General features: G+C 43.3%; 1 protein-coding gene across 5 annotated transcripts in view; it reads left to right on the top strand.

The window, feature by feature from the left end:
- LOC144529312 (triple functional domain protein) overlaps positions 1-15269 on the top strand; it is a 78715-nt gene extending 63446 nt beyond the window's left edge. For 2 of the 5 annotated variants that reach the window (XM_078268326.1, XM_078268323.1), the window contains 28 exons: positions 112-257; positions 414-513; positions 625-868; positions 1051-1158; positions 1712-1905; positions 2016-2186; positions 5675-5770; positions 5872-6020; positions 6112-6178; positions 6384-6487; positions 6578-6647; positions 7072-7161; positions 7255-7347; positions 7513-7563; positions 7661-7738; positions 7863-8051; positions 8575-8755; positions 8961-9218; positions 9305-9801; positions 10602-10849; positions 11152-11290; positions 11380-11407; positions 11559-11721; positions 13066-13187; positions 13286-13364; positions 13523-13723; positions 13854-13992; positions 14397-15269. In XM_078268326.1, the coding sequence (XP_078124452.1) occupies positions 112-257; positions 414-513; positions 625-868; positions 1051-1158; positions 1712-1905; positions 2016-2186; positions 5675-5770; positions 5872-6020; positions 6112-6178; positions 6384-6487; positions 6578-6647; positions 7072-7161; positions 7255-7347; positions 7513-7563; positions 7661-7738; positions 7863-8051; positions 8575-8755; positions 8961-9218; positions 9305-9801; positions 10602-10849; positions 11152-11290; positions 11380-11407; positions 11559-11721; positions 13066-13187; positions 13286-13364; positions 13523-13723; positions 13854-13992; positions 14397-14954 (4563 nt within the window). In that variant the 3' untranslated portion in view covers positions 14955-15269. Of the gene's footprint in view, positions 1-111; positions 258-413; positions 514-624; positions 869-1050; positions 1159-1711; positions 1906-2015; positions 2187-5674; positions 5771-5871; positions 6021-6111; positions 6179-6383; positions 6488-6577; positions 6648-7071; positions 7162-7254; positions 7348-7512; positions 7564-7660; positions 7739-7862; positions 8052-8574; positions 8756-8960; positions 9219-9304; positions 9802-10601; positions 10850-11148; positions 11291-11379; positions 11408-11558; positions 11722-13065; positions 13188-13285; positions 13365-13522; positions 13724-13853; positions 13993-14396 lie in introns of all 5 variants that reach the window. The other 3 variants (XM_078268325.1, XM_078268322.1, XM_078268324.1) reach the window with 2 other exon arrangements.
- Positions 15270-17214: the final 1945 nt, after the last annotated feature.

The raw sequence follows: 17214 nt of genomic DNA, 5'->3' as shown, positions 1-17214 counted from the left end.
AAATTCAGACTTGTGTGAAACGCACAGAGTAAGAATTCCAGAGGAAGTTCATTTCCTGACATCTCTAACTTTTTGACTTCTTAAACTCGTTCCATTGTTGACCAATAACAGGCGTCAAGCATTGAGAACAAGCAGGACTGGATCAAGCACATCAGGGAGGTGATTCAGGAGCGCACCATTCACCTGAGAGGAGCACTCAAGGAGCCCATTCATATTCCCAAAACAACCACAGCCAAGCACCACAAAGGAAGGGGAAGGTAATGTGACACCTACTGTGACACTTGGATTTAAGATGTTCAGAGGGAACAGAGAGTAATGCACATGAGAAACAGATGAGTTTGTATCCAATCAATCACAAACACTCAAGTTAATTGACACTCACACCTTTGATTGATCGTGTGTGTGTCTATTAGGGATGGAGAGGACCTGGACAGTCAGGGTGAAGGCAGCAGCCAACCAGACACCATCTCTCTGGCATCCCGCACTTCACAGAACACACTGGACAGCGACAAGGTGAGTCCACACACACACACACACACACACAGACACACACACACAGGAATGATGTGTCAGTTAGAAGAACCATCCTAACACGATCATTGTGATTATCCTTTCTTCCTTCAGCTCTCCGGGGGCTGTGAGCTGACCGTGGTGATACACGACTTCATGGCCAGCAACAGCAACGAGCTGACAGTGCGGCGTGGCCAGACGGTGGAGGTTCTGGAGCGCTGCCACGACAAGCCAGACTGGTGCCTGGTCAGGACCACGGACCGCTCCCCTGCCCTGGAGGGCCTGGTGCCCTGTTCCATGCTCTGCATCGCCCACTCCAGGTCCTCCATGGAGATGGAGGGCATTTACAACCACAAAGGTACAGAGTTATTTTACTGTGTGTGTGTGTGTGTGTGTGTGTGTGTGTGAGGAAAAGATACGTGTGCTGTATTTAAGGAATTTAACAGATCGGGGCTAAAACAAGAGCCTATTTAGATACTTTGTGTAAGTCTGCACCATAAAGCAAATTTTAAAACCATAACATCACTCTGTCTTTCACAGACACTCTGTCAGTGTGCAGCAATGACTCCATCATGCCAGGGTTGTCGGCCACGCTGCAGCCTGGTCACGGCATCGGCTCCCACACCTCACCAGGGCCTAAACGACCCGGTATGGTCACCTGTGCCGTACTATCTATTGTGTCTGCTCTCTGAAATCCCATATGAATTCTCACAACCACGTCAACTCAGAAATAGCAAGTAACATCAGAATGGTGTACAACTTTACATGAATACTTTTTTTCACACAAGTTACTCCCACTAGATCTATATTAAAGTAAAACCGCAGTGTAACTGTACTCTTTATTGTATATGAAAAACAATCTAAAAATCTAAAAGATCCACATTCCCATTTAAAAAAAAACAACAAAAAAAACAAAACAAAAAAACACAGAAAACAAATGTATTCTTCATTCACCTCTTTTATTGCCAAAAGTGTATTATGAGAAATGCCTTGATAAAACAATCAGTTGTGGTCTTCTTTATCTACGACCGAGACAAAATGCGGTCGATTTCGAGACGAGACCTTTAAAAAGTGGTCTTGAGAACAATCTCGAGGAATACAACAGTGCTATGTAGATCATTTAAATAAAAGCTTAACCTCTTCCTGTTATTCTACGGTGTGGCTTTTAATAATCGTAGTATATTTTATATATCTTTTTAAGGTAACACGCTGCGGAAGTGGCTCACCAGCCCAGTGCGTCGGCTAAGCAGTGGCAAGGCAGACGGCCACGTGAAGAAGCTGGCCCACAAGCACAAGAAGAGCCGCGACGTGCGGAAGAGCGGGGAGATGACGATGGGGTCCCAGAAAGACTTGGACGACAGTGCCGCTACGCCTCAGGACGAGACTGTGGAGGAGGTGGGTGGATACACAATACTACACACTTGCAATGTTTGCCCTCTCTCCATTTAGCGGATGTGTAAAGTCATGTGATGTAATCTCTGCTGTGCCATCCGTGTGTGCCGCAGAGGGTTCGTAACGAGGGCTTGTCGAGCGGCACGTTGTCCAAGTCGAGTTCTTCGGGCATGCAGAGCTGCGGAGAGGAGGAGGGCGAGGAGGGCGCTGACTCAGTACCTCTGCCTCCGCCTATGGCCATCCAGCAGCACAGTCTGCTGCAGCCAGACTCCCAGGATGACAAGGTGAGGGGAGGGGGGACGGTACAGAGGGGACAGAAGAGAGTGACAGACGGGGAAAGATGATGAACAGGAGAAGCAGAGAAAAAAACACAAACCGTATTCATCATTAAAGGTCCCATGACATGCTGCTTTTTGGATGCTTTTATATAGGCCTCAGTGGTCCCCTAATACTGTATCTGAAGTCTCTTTTATATAGGCCTCAGTGGTCCCCTAATACTGTATCTGAAGTCTCTTTTATATCGGCCTTAGTGGTCCCCTAATACTGTATCTGAAGTCTCTTTTATATCGGCCTTAGTGGTCCCCTAATACTGTATCTTAAGTATCTTTATCGAAATTCAGCCTTGGTGCAGAATTACAGCCACTAGTGCCAGTCCCACAATGAGCTTTCCTTAGGATGTGCCATTTCTGTGTCTGTAGCTTTAAATGCTATTGGGGAAGAGAGAGGGGGGGCAAGGTGGAGGGTGGGGGCGTGGCCTTGACCAGCTGCCATGTGTTGCTCCTTTGCAAGCCATGATGCCTCTCTCTCATGCGTGGGCCAAATTCTCTGGGCGGGCAAAGCAGAGAAAGGGGAGGTAACCTTCCTCCTTATGGCCTCATAAAGGGAAGATTCCAGATCGGCCCATCTGAGCTTTAATTTTCTCAAAGGCAGAACAGGATACCCAGGGCTTGGGTTACACCCATCACCATTTCTAGCCACTGGGGGACCATAGACAGGCTTGGGGAACTCATATTAATGTTAAAAAAAAACTCAAAGTGAGATTTTCATGCCATGGGACCCTTAACTTTGAACATTTTCTGGTGCTACAAAGTTGCTTCACAGAGAAAATTTTAGGTCAGAAAGGAAGTCAGACGTTATTTCTTTCCTTTTGGAATTAGGCCTAGAAGAATCTATATATAGTGATATGAGCCTAGATGCTATCAGGCATTTTTGTTCCATCACCTTAAGAAGCTCTATGTTAGTACATCTTCTCTTTTTGGTGTTACTGTGGCAATATAAGCAGCTGAAGAGTAGTGCTTTGTACAAGAAAAGTCCAACAGCCTTTACAGCCTTTATCCCTAATGAGTAGGAACTGTAATCAAATTAGTGGCTAAATCACATTTGGTATTAAGATTGAAGTAGGTATAGTGTAAGGGTTCATTTCCTTTAGACCATACAGCATGTATGTTTTTTGAGTGATAGGAACAGGCTAACAACTTAAGCTAATTTAAGCACCATCTATGACTATCTTAAAGACAAATGAAACTTCTTATACAGGTTCTCTTTTTTCTCATTGCTGTTCTGATTTTTAGTTCTTGAAGGTTACATCTTTTCCGCTCATTTCAGTCTCCCACTTTTCCCCAAAAAAGGGCATGTCCAGACACAGTTTTAAGTGACTCCTTTGTTTCTGTTATGCATAACATTTTATCTTGGCATGTTGCATCATAGCAATGAAAAGTTTCAGGCATTCCAAGTCTCTTCCTGGACTAAAGTGGAGGCTCCTCTGACACTAATTTCTGTTTCTCTTTTGTTTTGTTTCCTGGTTGTATCGTTTGCCACGCTGTAGCATTACCTTGATTTATGTCCTGTCTTTGCTTTGTCTCAGTTTCCATACCTCTCCATCTGAAATGCCCCACTCGTCCCCCGCCCCTTCCCTTAGTCAATTCTTTAATTCTCTCTTTTTTCCTTGCTCTGCAGCTTTAAATGCTACTTGCTAAAGCATTTCTCTTTGGTTTTTACAACAGTTTCTAGATTGAAAGGAAATGACGCTAGTGGCTTTTTTAGACTTTCTTCTTTTTAAAATTCACCTTTCTCTGCCCCCTAAAGTCACTCTTCCTAACTTTTGTATTTTTCTGAACTCTTAAACATTCCTGACTTTCTTTAGCATAGAATTTTGTCCTTCCATCTTTTTTTAGTTTCACTCATTTTGACTTGTACTTTCTGCCCTGTTTCTCCAACACACCACTGTAGAGTCGCCTGGCAGATGAGCGAGGGCATTACGGGAAAATGTAGATAAAGAGAAGATGCATGTAGCTCTTGACTCTAAATGGATGGCAATGTGGAGGTTTTTTCTGTCAGTTTTAGTACAGATCAGAAGGCTATAATGCCTAATTTGCGTCAACTATCTATAAATTCAGAGATCATTTTGAATTTTGTAATGCTTTGCGGCTGTTACGGTAACACAGGACTGCAGCTTTTTTTCTGCATGTTTATCCCTCATAGGTTGGTGGCTTAAAAGAAAGTAGCTCTAAATATAAATACAAATAGGGAAGTTTGAGCAGGTAGCTCCCCTGGATAATAATCAAAATATGACAAAATGTAAATTCAAAAGCCCCCGTGTTCCCATCATCCTCCAACCCCTCACTACCCCCTCCCTCACCCGCCCTGCCCGCTCGTCCTCATCTCCCTTTTTACCCTCTGTGCGTTAACCTCATTACCCATGCAAGTAATTGGCATCTCTAAACGCTGGCGAGGCCAGAAGGGCACACAGCCTCACCCAGAAAACCTAATTGAGGAAAGTCTTGAAGCACAGCACAGCAAGGGTGAGAGTCTCCTGAACTATACATACATACATACATACATACATACATACATACATACACACATACACACACATACATACATACATACACACACACACACACACACACACATATACACACACACACACACACACACACACACACATATACACACACACACACACACACACACACACACATACACACATACATACATACATACATACATACATACATACATACATACACCTCTTTCATTCTCGCTCTGTTAGCATCCTTTCTTTATTTCTGGCTGTTTACACCACCTGAGAAGGCAACCGAAACATTCTACATCACTTTTTTCCCCACCTTCTCCCCATCACCATTTTCTGACATTTCACTTTTTCGCCATATCTTAAATTTGTTCACTCAAATTTCAGCCTCATGTTTTTACCTTTTCATTTAAGTTTCTTTAAAAAAAAAAAAATCATATTTTATCCTTTTCACTTTGTTTGAACCTTCAGATACAAACCCCGAACATTAGGGTTTCACTTGTGGAAACATCTTTTGGGATCTTCTCTCTTCAGACAGCATTTAACATTTAACAAACATTTTCACTGAGTCATCTTGCTCACTCAAATAACTAAAATAAAACATAGTCTTATAATCAAACGAATACGAAATTAAGATAACAAAAGCTGATCTTGAAATGAATGTCCTTTTAACATAAAGCTATAGCATTAAGCTATTTCTTTTGCTATCCATTTATGGACTATTCCAACCCATTGTACAAGTACATGTACAAGTACATGAAGGTGAGTTAAATGGGTGAAGAATTTTCCTCTAAATTATTAACGAGTAAAGTTTGTATCAATCATAAAGTAGTATTGAAAACAGCCAATGGGCAGATTTAGAGTAAGCAGGAATACTGTAGTTGTTAGATTAGATGTTCTATCAGGTTCTAATGCTCTTTTTTTCCCCCTCCCTTCACTCATATCTCTATTTTTACCCAGACCTCTTCTCGTCTGTCGGTCCGTCCATCCAGTTCAGAGACGCCCAGTGCTGCTGAGTTGGTGAGCGCCATCGAGGAGTTGGTCAAAAGCAAGATGGTAGGATAATGGAGGAAAACAAGAACACACTAAGCTTGATGTTTACCTTCGTACATGAAGTTGTTTTGCCATGGCTATTTTTCTGTTTTTCCGTGGTGCAGGCTTTAGAGGACAGACCCAGCTCGCTGTCAGTAGAACAGGGAGACAGTAGCTCTCCCTCCTTCAACCCCTCTGACAACTCCCTCCTCTCCTCCTCCTCCCCCATCGAAGAGATGGACGAGCGCAGGACCAGCATCCTCAAGAAAAGACAGTACGGTCATTGTCTTCATCTATATCCCAAACATACACGGAGGTGTTTTCTTATTTCTTGAATTTTGAGGTTTGTTTTTTCTTTGCTGTAGTTACATTCTGCTGGAGTTGGTGGAGACAGAGAGAGATTATGTCAGAGACCTCGGCCTGGTCGTGGAGGTGAGTCGATGCTTTACCAGCTGCTTAATTAGCTGTACATCACTTACTGTCTGAAAATATATGAAGGTTTGATGGTTTTCTAGCAGTATTATTATTCTGACTGGCATTTTAAAATGGCACCGAAAGTATTAGAATTAGTTTGCTGCCCTTTACAGACTTGCTGTTGTAAATATGTGTTACTGTGTTTGTGTGCCTCCATTATAAGGGCTACATGAGCCGGATGAAGGAGGAGGGTGTCCCTGATGATATGAAGGGAAAAGACAAAATCGTGTTTGGCAACATCCACCAGATCTACGACTGGCACAAAGAGTATGTGACACACTCATAAGGAGAATACAGAGCTTTCCCTGTTCAGACTCACTAGCACAGTAGCTTACTTCCCTCTCCTGTCTTGTTTAGTTTCTGTCTTGGGGAGTTGGAGAAATGTTTGGAGGACCCCGACAGACTGGGACCACTCTTTCTCAAACAGGTTCGTCCACAGTGAATTCCCAACTTTTGCTTTATTTGTACATGATTGTATAGACTGAATCACCATGATTATAATACAAAAATCACTTCCAGATAGACAAATGGCAGCTGATTTGAATTGCAGAGATATGTGAAATCGACAAACTTGTTTATTTCTGTTATTTTCAGCTGTAACATTCAACAGGTCAATTAGGTCTCCAACCTGACATTAGTGAAAGTGTTGACATATGAAAGCATCAAACATGAATTTTAGATGAAAGAGATGAGAGTATATCCAGCTGTTCATCATTCTTGTTTGCTCAGTGCTGTTGACTTGTATGTGCAGGGCGCTGGAGTATACTACCCGGAAGTTAATTTAAACAAACATTGTGATTGGGGTCTATACATTTGATCATGTTGTAACTGTATGTGCTTTTTATATCCAGGAACGGAGACTAAACATGTATGTAGTGTACTGTCAAAACAAGCCCAAATCAGAGCACATCGTCTCAGAGTACATCAACACCTACTTCGAGGTATAAGCCTGTTATTTTTTGGATTTTACCCTTGGACATTCCTGCAAACCTGCATCTAGCTATCAGCCTCTCAATCACTCTCTGACTTTGTAGGACCTGAAGCAGCGACTGGGACACAGGCTGCAGATCACAGACCTGCTCATCAAGCCAGTCCAGAGGATCATGAAGTACCAGCTGCTGCTCAAGGTTGGTCTGTTACAATACAGCAGAGGGCGCCACAGCTGTAGCTACTTCTCATGCTCCCCTATATTTAGTTTCTGTTTTTATCTTAACTGGCATTCATATAATACAGTATGTCATTGTCTACTGTGTACATTGTTGAGTTTTTATTTTGACTTTTTTCTGTTTTAGGATTTCCTGAAACACTCTAAAAAGGCTGGGCTGGAGTCTATGGAGTTGGAGGTAAGATAATGAAATGGCACTTCTTAATCACTTTAAATCAAGCCATACATGTTCTGCATGCAATCCGATCAACCTTTTGCTCTTTTGTGACTTACAGAAAGCAGTCGAGGTCATGTGCATATTGCCCAAAAGGTGTAATGATATGATGAATGTCGGCCGGCTCCAGGGATTTGATGTAAGAAATCGCATCCAATTATAAATGAAAGCAATGCTACACTCACATTATTCAATTTAACTGTCTCTCTTTCTTCCTATAGCTGATCTTCCCTTTTTTCATTCTTGTTCATCTCCCTCTCCAGGGGAAGATCGTGGCTCAGGGTCGCCTTTTACTACAGGACACATTCATGGTGTTGGACCCGGAGGGCAGTGTTATTGGCCGGATGAAGGAGAGAAGAGTCTTCCTCTTTGAGCAGGTGGTCATATTTAGCGAGCCCCTCGACAAGAAAGGTTTCTCCTTGCCAGGCTTCCTCTACAAGAACAGCATCAAGGTAACAGACAATTACGAGGTGCAAGGATGTGCACTACTACATTATAAGTGAAGGCCAGTGAAATATAGAATATAGGATGTATAAAGCTTATCAGTTAAAGGGTGTGCAGCTCCCTCTGGTGGAGTATCTGTAGCCTGTGAAACATTAGTTGCAAGTAACTTCAGTGAGTAGCAAGCTTTACATCTTAAAAATGTACACTTACAAAATAGAAGGAAAAAAAATATTTATTTATATTAAAGTCAAACATATTTGATTGTCATGTCATGCAACATGGACAAAATCTCCAATGTTGTTTATGGGAGCTTGTATTTTGAAGATGTAGCCACCAGGTTTTTTAGTTTAGTGAACTTTTAGTTTTTAGATGTATACTATGTAAGAATAAGTCAATTGAGGAAAAAGAGAATGTACTTGCAAAGAAAAATGTAAGGTCAAGAAATTTTTGATTAAAAAAAATAAAGGCACTAATATACTTAATTAAAGCAAATTATTTACTTAAAACTGACTGGGGTAAATCTCACTTTAGGTAAGCTGTTTGGGTATAGAGGAGAATACGGAAAGCGATCCCTGTAAGTTCATCCTAACTTCTCGGTCGACCAACGGCACTGTGGAGTCCTTTGTGCTTCACTCCTCCCACCCAGGGGTGCGTGAGGTGTGGACCCTTCAGATCAGCCAGATACTCGAGAGCCAACGCAACTTCCTCAATGGTAGGCTCACACTCTCACCCGCTCACACACACTCTCTCTCTCTCACTCACGTTCTCACTCACTCACATTTTCTTTCTCTCTCTCTCTCACTCTCACACACACACACTCTCACTCTCACACACACACACTCTCACTCTCACACACACACACTCTCACTCTCACACACACACACACACACACAAAATTCCATTGTACCTTATCACAGCTCTGACTTCACCAATAGAGTATCAGAGGAACCATGTAGGGGCGAGTGGTGGGTCATGTGTGCCCAGCATGGGAGCTCCGGGTGGAGTCAGCGGTGGGTCCAGTGCAGCTGCTGGAGTCGGAGGTGGAAGCTCCCAGGGTAGCGCCATCCCTTTAGGGTCCCAGGGTGGCTCTCGTCGGCCCTCCAGGATCCCTCAGCCCTCCCGCCTGCCACGTCACCACCCCGGGGCTGACCCTGACGGCCTAAACAAGATGCCAGGTATGAATTGTCTATATTTGTGAAATTTTTGTATGGCAAAATGAAAGATTTGACTGAGGTGTGAGTTTTGCTCACTTATGATCCAGGTTCGTCCCCTTGTCCTGCCCCCTCTCCCCCACTCCCTCCAGGGGGTAGCCCGCAGGGCAAGCGCCCCATCCAGGCCCCAGAGGATCAAGCTCAGACCCCCACTCCTGCCAGTGCTGTAGCCCCTATCCCCCGTGCCACAGTTGGGCCACTGCCCTCTACACCCACTTCCAAACCACGGCCAGGAGCCGTGTCCCCTATGGCCTCCCCTGCCTTCAGCAAGGACAGTCTCCCTCCTCCCCCTCCCAGCCCGGGCCAGAAGTCGGGATCTGGATTCTGGAGCTCCATGCCGGGCTCTCCAGCCAGCCGGCCCGGCTCGTTCACTTTCCCGGGGGAGGCAGGAGAGAGTCCGGTCCGTCAGAACGCAAACCAGATCCAGACTGGCTCTGGATCTGGGAGCCAAACCCACAGACACTCCACGCACAGCAAGGAAGCCGACCGCATGAGTACGTGCTCATCGGCCAGTGAGCAGTCCATCCAGTCCACCCAGAGTAATGGGGTAAGACTATCTGCTGCACTGACTAACATCCAGGCAGAGGGAGGCCTGGTCTGTCTTGCTGTCTCCTGTCCTGCTGCAGCCAATGCTACTAATCTGACCCCCTATTACACATCTCTGACAACCTTCACTGCTCTTCAACATCACCTCTCTAGCTCTTTGAAGACTATTTCTAGCAAAAGTTTCCACTGTCAACATATTTTCAGGTTCAAAACCTCTCTTCTGGACCTCAATCAGCTCTTCAGTAATTCCCTTTCAAAGCTGTCTCTAGATTTCTTAACTCTAACAAAGCTTATACTAACACTTGACTTCCTCTTGGCCGTCCTTCACCTCCTGCTGTCTTCATGGTGTGTTACTTAAATGTACTTGTCCTGCAACTAACCTCCGACGTTTGTGGTTCACCTACAAACGTACTTGACAGAGATCTCATTCAACCTAACGACCCTCCTCGTCTTTGCCTCGAGCTGCAGAGCAAAGACGTGTGAAATGGAAATTTTCATCTGATTCCTGTCGTTCTTAACCCAGTTTGGTTTTTTACAAGAAGAAAATAATTCATGTTTTCTAGTCTTTCTTGCACTCTAATCAAAGTCTTTATCAAGTGGACAGTAATAAACCTCTATTTCTGTCATCTGCTTTGACCTTTTTTTCTCACTTTTCTTCACCAGAAGTATTACATTTAGATTTTTTTAGTGGCAACTTAGATATAAAATCTCAATTCTGTGCAAAGTAAAGTTGTAATATAAGATTTTACTACCATGAAAGTTTGTACTTACAATTTTCCACGTTTCCTCCCTGTGTTGCAGAGTGAAAGTAGCAGCAGCAGTAGCGTATCCACCATGTTGGTGACCCAGGACTACATGGCCGTGAAGGAGGATGAGATCAGCGTCAGTCAGGGCGAGGTGGTCCAGATCTTGGCCAGCAACCAGCAAAACATGTTTCTGGTGTTCAGGGCGGCTACAGAGCAGGGCCCCGCCGCCGAGGGCTGGATCCCCGGATTTGTGCTGGGACACACCTCAGCCATCATCCCTGATTGTCCCGAGGGATCCATGAAGTAAGAGCTCTGAAAACTGATATAAGGATACATTATTTTTGTTCTTTTGATTGTTCAGATGGGTTTTTAGGAATTATGTAAAAACATGGGAGGCAGTTGTCCTGAACTGATCTTTAAAATAAGGCCAGCATCAGTCCAACATATTGGCAAACCAATATGATGTTTTAGTAGGCTTGATAAGGAATTCCAGCGTTTTCTACGTGTTGGCAGTCTATCAAGGTGTCAGGCTAAAACCCGTGCTCTCACCTACTTGTTCATTTAAACAGTTTAATTTGACTCAATCCATTTTGTTGTCCCAGTAGGAAGTCTTCATCCTGGCACACATCCCTGCGCATCCGCAAAAAGTCTGAGAAGAAGGAGAAGGAGGCAAAGAAAGACACCAAGCTGGAAAACGGTTACAGGAAGTCCCGAGAAGGCCTGGCCAATAAAGTTTCTGTAAAGGTGAGTTCATCAGTGCTATAGTGCTGCTATTAAGTCATGCTTCTGCTCCACTGTGCGTTTTTCTGACGTGCTTTGTTCTTTCTTTTCAGCTTCTAAATCCAAACTACATCTATGATGGTAAGTGCTACTTTGGGGAATTGTTTACTTTAAGATTGACAAAACCAATTCCATATATTACTAAAAGCACTGCTTTAAACAGTTGATGCTGAATTCTGAAGAAAATCTCAGCATTTGACAGGATTTAACCTGACTTTTCTCGCTCTTTCAGTTCCCCCAGAGTTCCTTGTACCTCTCAGTGATGTTACGTGTGACAACGGGGAGAGCGTCACCCTCAGGTGTAAGGTCTGTGGTAGACCCCGGGCCGCTGTCACCTGGAAGGGACCCAACCAGAGCAACCTCACCAACAATGGACACTTCAGCATCGCCTACACGTAAGAAAACAAGTGTATTTTTTATTAGGTATGTTGCTAGAGCTCCATCAGACTTCAGTTTATTGCATGACAATGTGCAATAGGGTTGTCACTTGTTTGTGGTGGTGATTTGACTGTGTTTAAACATGAAAATTGTCACTCATTAATAGGGGTGGAACGGTACACAGAAGTCACGGTTCGGTACAATGGAGGGAAAAGCAAAACAAAAATGCAGAAGGCAATTTTTTTTTATTGTGCATGTCTCAGGCTGTACCACCTAGTGTCATCCAGTCTCTCCCCTGAGCTAGCTGCAACAGCCTGAAGTATGTAAAGTTAGATGTAAACCATAACTACCCCACATCATCTCCAGACTCATCTGTAACTTGTAAACAAAATAAGACAATCAGCTATAAAAATACAGCATCTCTTATTTATGAAAGTGCAAATTACATAGAATAATGAAAAAACAGTCTACATCGGCGAGACCTTCCCCCACCAAAGATAAAAGAAAGTATTCTTGCTATTAAGTGCGACAGGCATACCTTTCTAGTTTCCACTCTGCCACAACCTCATGTAGCTTCTCAGCTAGGTGAGTGCTGCTCATACAGGGGCCGTATCTGCAGAACTGACGCTTTCATTTCCCACTCAGTCAATAAAATGAGCAGTCAGTGTGAGATAGCTTTCCGTAGCACGCAAAGTCCAGCCATCAGTCGTTAGTGAAACGGAGGGTGCAGCTGACAACTCGTGATCCATCAGTGATTTTCTTTTGGCCCTATTTGTATCTAAGGCTGGTTAAGGAGAAGTTAGACAGTTTTTTGTTGTTGTCTCGTTCCAGTGATTGGCACATCTTGGTGATGGCATCGGATATGCGTTAGCATGTTAGATGGATTTCCACTCACATACCCAACAACTGCTGAACAACGCCGACACACTGTCTTCGGCTTATCCACCGCTCTCTCGCCTGTACTACTGTAACTGACTGGGAAACCAAAGTTTTCCCAAACTTGTGATCTTAAAAGAGGCCAGCGGGTCCTCTAACTGTTGTGGGTCGCCACCACTCGCCATAGACTAGGCTACTCGTCCTTAGTGCTGGTAGCTGTAACTCACTCACTGGACCGTCGACATGTAGGCAGAGTGGGGGGGGCTACAGAGTAGGTGTCCCTAAAGAAACACGTAGTAGTTCCGCATTACACAAATTAATTTGCATGCAAGTTTTATTTATTTTTATACCGTGTATTCTCCGTGTAAATTCATGTACCGAGACGCCCGTACCGTTTCGGTTCAATACGAATACATGTACCGTTCCACCCCTACTCATTAATAGTGAAGAAGTTGAAGTCAAATGTAAATTAATGTTTATTTCAGTGATACGGGTGAAGCAACGCTGCGGATAATCGGCGTAGCCTCTGAAGATGATGGCGTTTACACTTGTGTTGCCACGAACGAGCTGGGCAGCGTAACGTCATCAGCTAGCCTTAGAGTGTTAGGTAAGAACAGACAGAATGTACAGTATCAATCCCTCCACAAAACTCATTTGACAATGCTGGTGCCAAGTGTGGATTGATTGTGTTGTTATGTGTCTCAGTGGTGTCCACTGATGGGATCAGAGTGAGCTGGAAGGACAACTTTGAGTCTCACTACACTGAGGTGGTTGAACTGGGCAGGTAATAGACTCACCCTCATCATATAATTGACATTCAGGTTTTTCCTTACGATATGTGATTGATATGCATTTATTTGACTTGTTAAATGCCTAAAACATACTACGCAGCTTGTCTATAAGGAGTGACCTTTGAATATCCATCCTCTTTCTGCTCACCAGGGGTCGTTTCTCTGTTGTCAAACGTTGTGACCAGCGAGGGACCAAACGTCTGGTGGCGGTCAAACAGGTGAACAAGAAGCTAATGAGGAGGGACCGGGTGACTCAGGAACTCAGTCTGCTCCAAAGGCTCCAACACCCCCACATAATCAGCCTGATAGACACGTTTGAAACCCCCAGCAGCTACGCCCTGGTCCTGGAGATGTAAGTAAAGACCAAAAAAATGACAAATCCAGTTTTGGAATTAAACTTTGCACATATGTAACTCGTTAGCCTTCATAAAACTTGCATTTCTTCCTGAGGGTTTACCTTAGTGTTCGTGTTTATGTTTTAGGGCTGACCAAGGTCGTCTGCTGGACTACATCGTTAGCTGGGGGAATCTGACGGAGGAGAAAGTGGCCTGCTACCTAAGGGATGTTTTAGAAGCTTTACATTACCTGCACAACTGTAGAATAGTGCATTTGGACGTAAAAGTAAGTAGTTTAATGTTTTTTTTTTGTATTAGGGCCCGAGCACAAAAGTGCCAGGGGCCCAATGGTTCACAAATTTTGGTGGGGGCATTGTTCTCATCTCTAGGAACATGTATATAAACGAAATTGCCTGAGAGGAAGTCAACCATCTTGGATTTGTGCATTGTTGATGTTTAACACCTGTAGCACTTACCTGATCTTGAGTTGGTGGTGAAAGCTCTAATATTTCAGCCTTAAATGGAAACTTGCTGTTGAATCCTCTTTCTCCTTTTAATACTGAAGGTCAAACAGATGTTGCATGATGTTTCACCTGCAACAACAAATTAATTTACTTAATGTTAGACTGTAGTAATTAATAAGAACCAAAAAGACAAGACTAATAGTGACACTGTAATCTCTTTTTCCAGCCTGAGAACCTGCTGGTGGCCCACAGCTCCAGCGGCCAGCCAATGGTCAAACTCACAGACTTCGGTGATGCTGTCCAGCTCAACAGTGCCCACTACGTTCATCCTCTGCTGGGCAGCCCTGAGTTTGCCTCCCCAGAGTTGGTCCTTGGAGAGCCGGTGTCGCTGAGCTCTGACCTGTGGAGCCTGGGTGTGGTGACTTACGTGCTGCTGAGCGGCGCCTCCCCCTTCCTCGACGAGAGCGCCGAGGAGACCTGCCTGAACATCTGCCAGCTAGACTTCAGCTTTCCCAGGGATTACTTCCAGGGCGTCAGCCAGGCGGCCCGGGACTTTATCTGCCTGCTTCTGAGGACCGACCCAGGCAGGAGGCCTCCAGCCGGGCTCTGCCTCCAGGAGCCGTGGCTGCAGGCCGGTCTGGCTGACGGCTGTGCCAGAGCAGAGGGCTGCCTGGACACCTCCCGCCTCATCTCCTTCATAGACAGGAGGAAACATCAGACAGACGCCCGGGCCATCGGAGGAGTCAGAAGCTTCATCCAAAGTCGCCTTCAGCCCCGAGTTTAAAAGAATAGATACACATGTCCAAACCAACCCTCAATCCCTAGGGCCTGCAGGTTTCTCTAAAATTGAGCCTCTTGATGGTCTAGATGTAAAAGGAAGGAGAAATAATGAATGCTGATCTTGTCCTCCTCCACAGAATGTTGATTTACTAAAGTCCTGTTGTCGTTTCACCAATTAAACTGAGACCTGTTGAGGTCTTAAGCCAATCAGAGCCCTAGAGAACAGAGTTCTCACCAATCGCATAAATTAATGGATGCCCTTGTCGTCTACTGCTGCTTGCTGGTTTCAACTCAAAACAGATTTTGTAATTAAGTCTAACTATCTAAAAAAAACATGAGTAATTTATTTTCCTTTGCAAGAGTTAAAGCTGATCAGAAGAGCCAATTGATCGAGCCTTGACACCACTGCACAGACCCAGAGCTTTCAGGAGAAAGTGATGCCAACAAAGCTAGTGATGGCGCCGAGAGCAAACTGCCCTCCGTCTTGTTGCCAGAGACATTGTGCGTTTTTGCTCTTTTACACTAAAACTGTAACTCAAAGACTTTTGAGAAGCAGCCCTTTCTTAAAGAAACAATGTATACAAAAGGAAAAGTACAGTCTCTACGTTTCCAAGAAGAAGAATAAATTGTAGAAAATGCTCATCAGTTTAAAGTTGCTGTGCTACTTTGGACTCTATAGACATCTGGAGATAGTAACTGAGGTTCTTGACTTTGAGACATTTATACGTCCAATCAGAGCTTTTTGACGGCTGCGCTTATATAATGTACCTAATCTAAGATACCATGATGACCATAACAATGCTGCACTGTCCAATCTGAGAAGAAACAATAGACATCCACCGTTTGCTTTTCCTAGAACAAAACTTGTGTTGCGCAGATATGAGATGTTTAAGCCTTACCTTGTATATAGACTTCTGCCTTCTTTCCCCTCACATTCACAGTGGACTCCTGCTTTTGGATGGCAGTGCTGATTGCCAATCAGATGGGAGTGAATGTATAGGAAGAGGAAGACAAATTACTGTAAATGCACTCATTGTATGTTATGTTTGATTATCATGTGCAATGTTGCGGCTTTAACATTTTATGCAACTATTTATGAAGACATCTGTTGTATCTGTAATAAATCTAGAGAAAAGCATGTACTTGGTACTGCAAGCACTGCTGGTAGTTTGTGTTTATTTGATTTCTGAGTGTTATGACTTCCAGGCCATGCTAGAGGTCACAATCTACAATCATTACAGTTTGATCAAAAATGATTTAACACTTTTTGTACTGTATGCCTCTGTAGTATTGGTACACCAAAGTTGCTCTAGCTTTATAGTACTTAATAAATACAAAAAAAGTTTAATTGTGACTTTCACTTGAGTTAGATAATATGGCTATGATATGATTGTTTACACTAGTTAAACACTATGTTGGAGGAACACCATTAGTTTTAGTCTCTCGTGACCTTTCTTAAAAAGGCAGGGGATTAAAGTAAGATTTATTCTTCACAGAGAATTGCCATTGAATGGGAGATTTTTGTACATCATTTACTAAATGGTGTTCTATGTACAGATACTTGTTGCCAAAATATTTCTTCCATAAATTCCTGTTCCTTAAAAAAGCTAACTACCCTAAAACGGCGACTAAACAATGTTTTTGATTTGTTGTCTTTTCTGGAAATTTAAACAAGAGTTTTTGTATAACCACTTAACATTAATCCAATATGGGGTTAGGACGTGTCACGTTTAAACCGATTCTACCAGGAACAGAAATCACAGTCCGCCGTTACCTTTTTATTTATTTAAAAGGTGTGCACAGGCCATAAACAAGGAAACTTGGACTGGATACCTCAGTTTAGTTTGTTTTTTTGTCTTTTTTGTCATGTTTGTTTCATTTGTTTCATAAATTACACGTTTGTTATGTGTTTTTTTTATCTGCATGTATATTTCTTTGTACAGATCATACATATTTTCTCTTGTAAATAGTCTCATTTTGCCATCAGTTATTTGAAAATTAAACAATGAATGTTTATTCGTTTACCATATATTTGTTTTGTGTTATTTAAACTACATTTTACACAGATGGAATTTAGCACAAAAATTAGAGTTTTGATGAGAATAGAAATGTTTCATTACTGGGTGACATTTAAAACTCTGGCAGGTACTCAGCACTACTGTAGCTTGGTTTGCAATGCATACATAAGTAAGAGAGCTATTGTGTTTAATAGTCTTCAAACTTCATTCTGTGGAGTGACATAATTGTAATGGATTAGACTTTCT

The sequence above is a fragment of the Sander vitreus genome, chromosome 14, assembly GCF_031162955.1.
Source record: "Sander vitreus isolate 19-12246 chromosome 14, sanVit1, whole genome shotgun sequence".
Lineage (NCBI taxonomy): Eukaryota > Metazoa > Chordata > Actinopteri > Perciformes > Percidae > Sander > Sander vitreus.
Note: the sequence above shows the minus strand (reverse complement) of the source record. Positions and strands in the feature narration are given on the sequence as shown.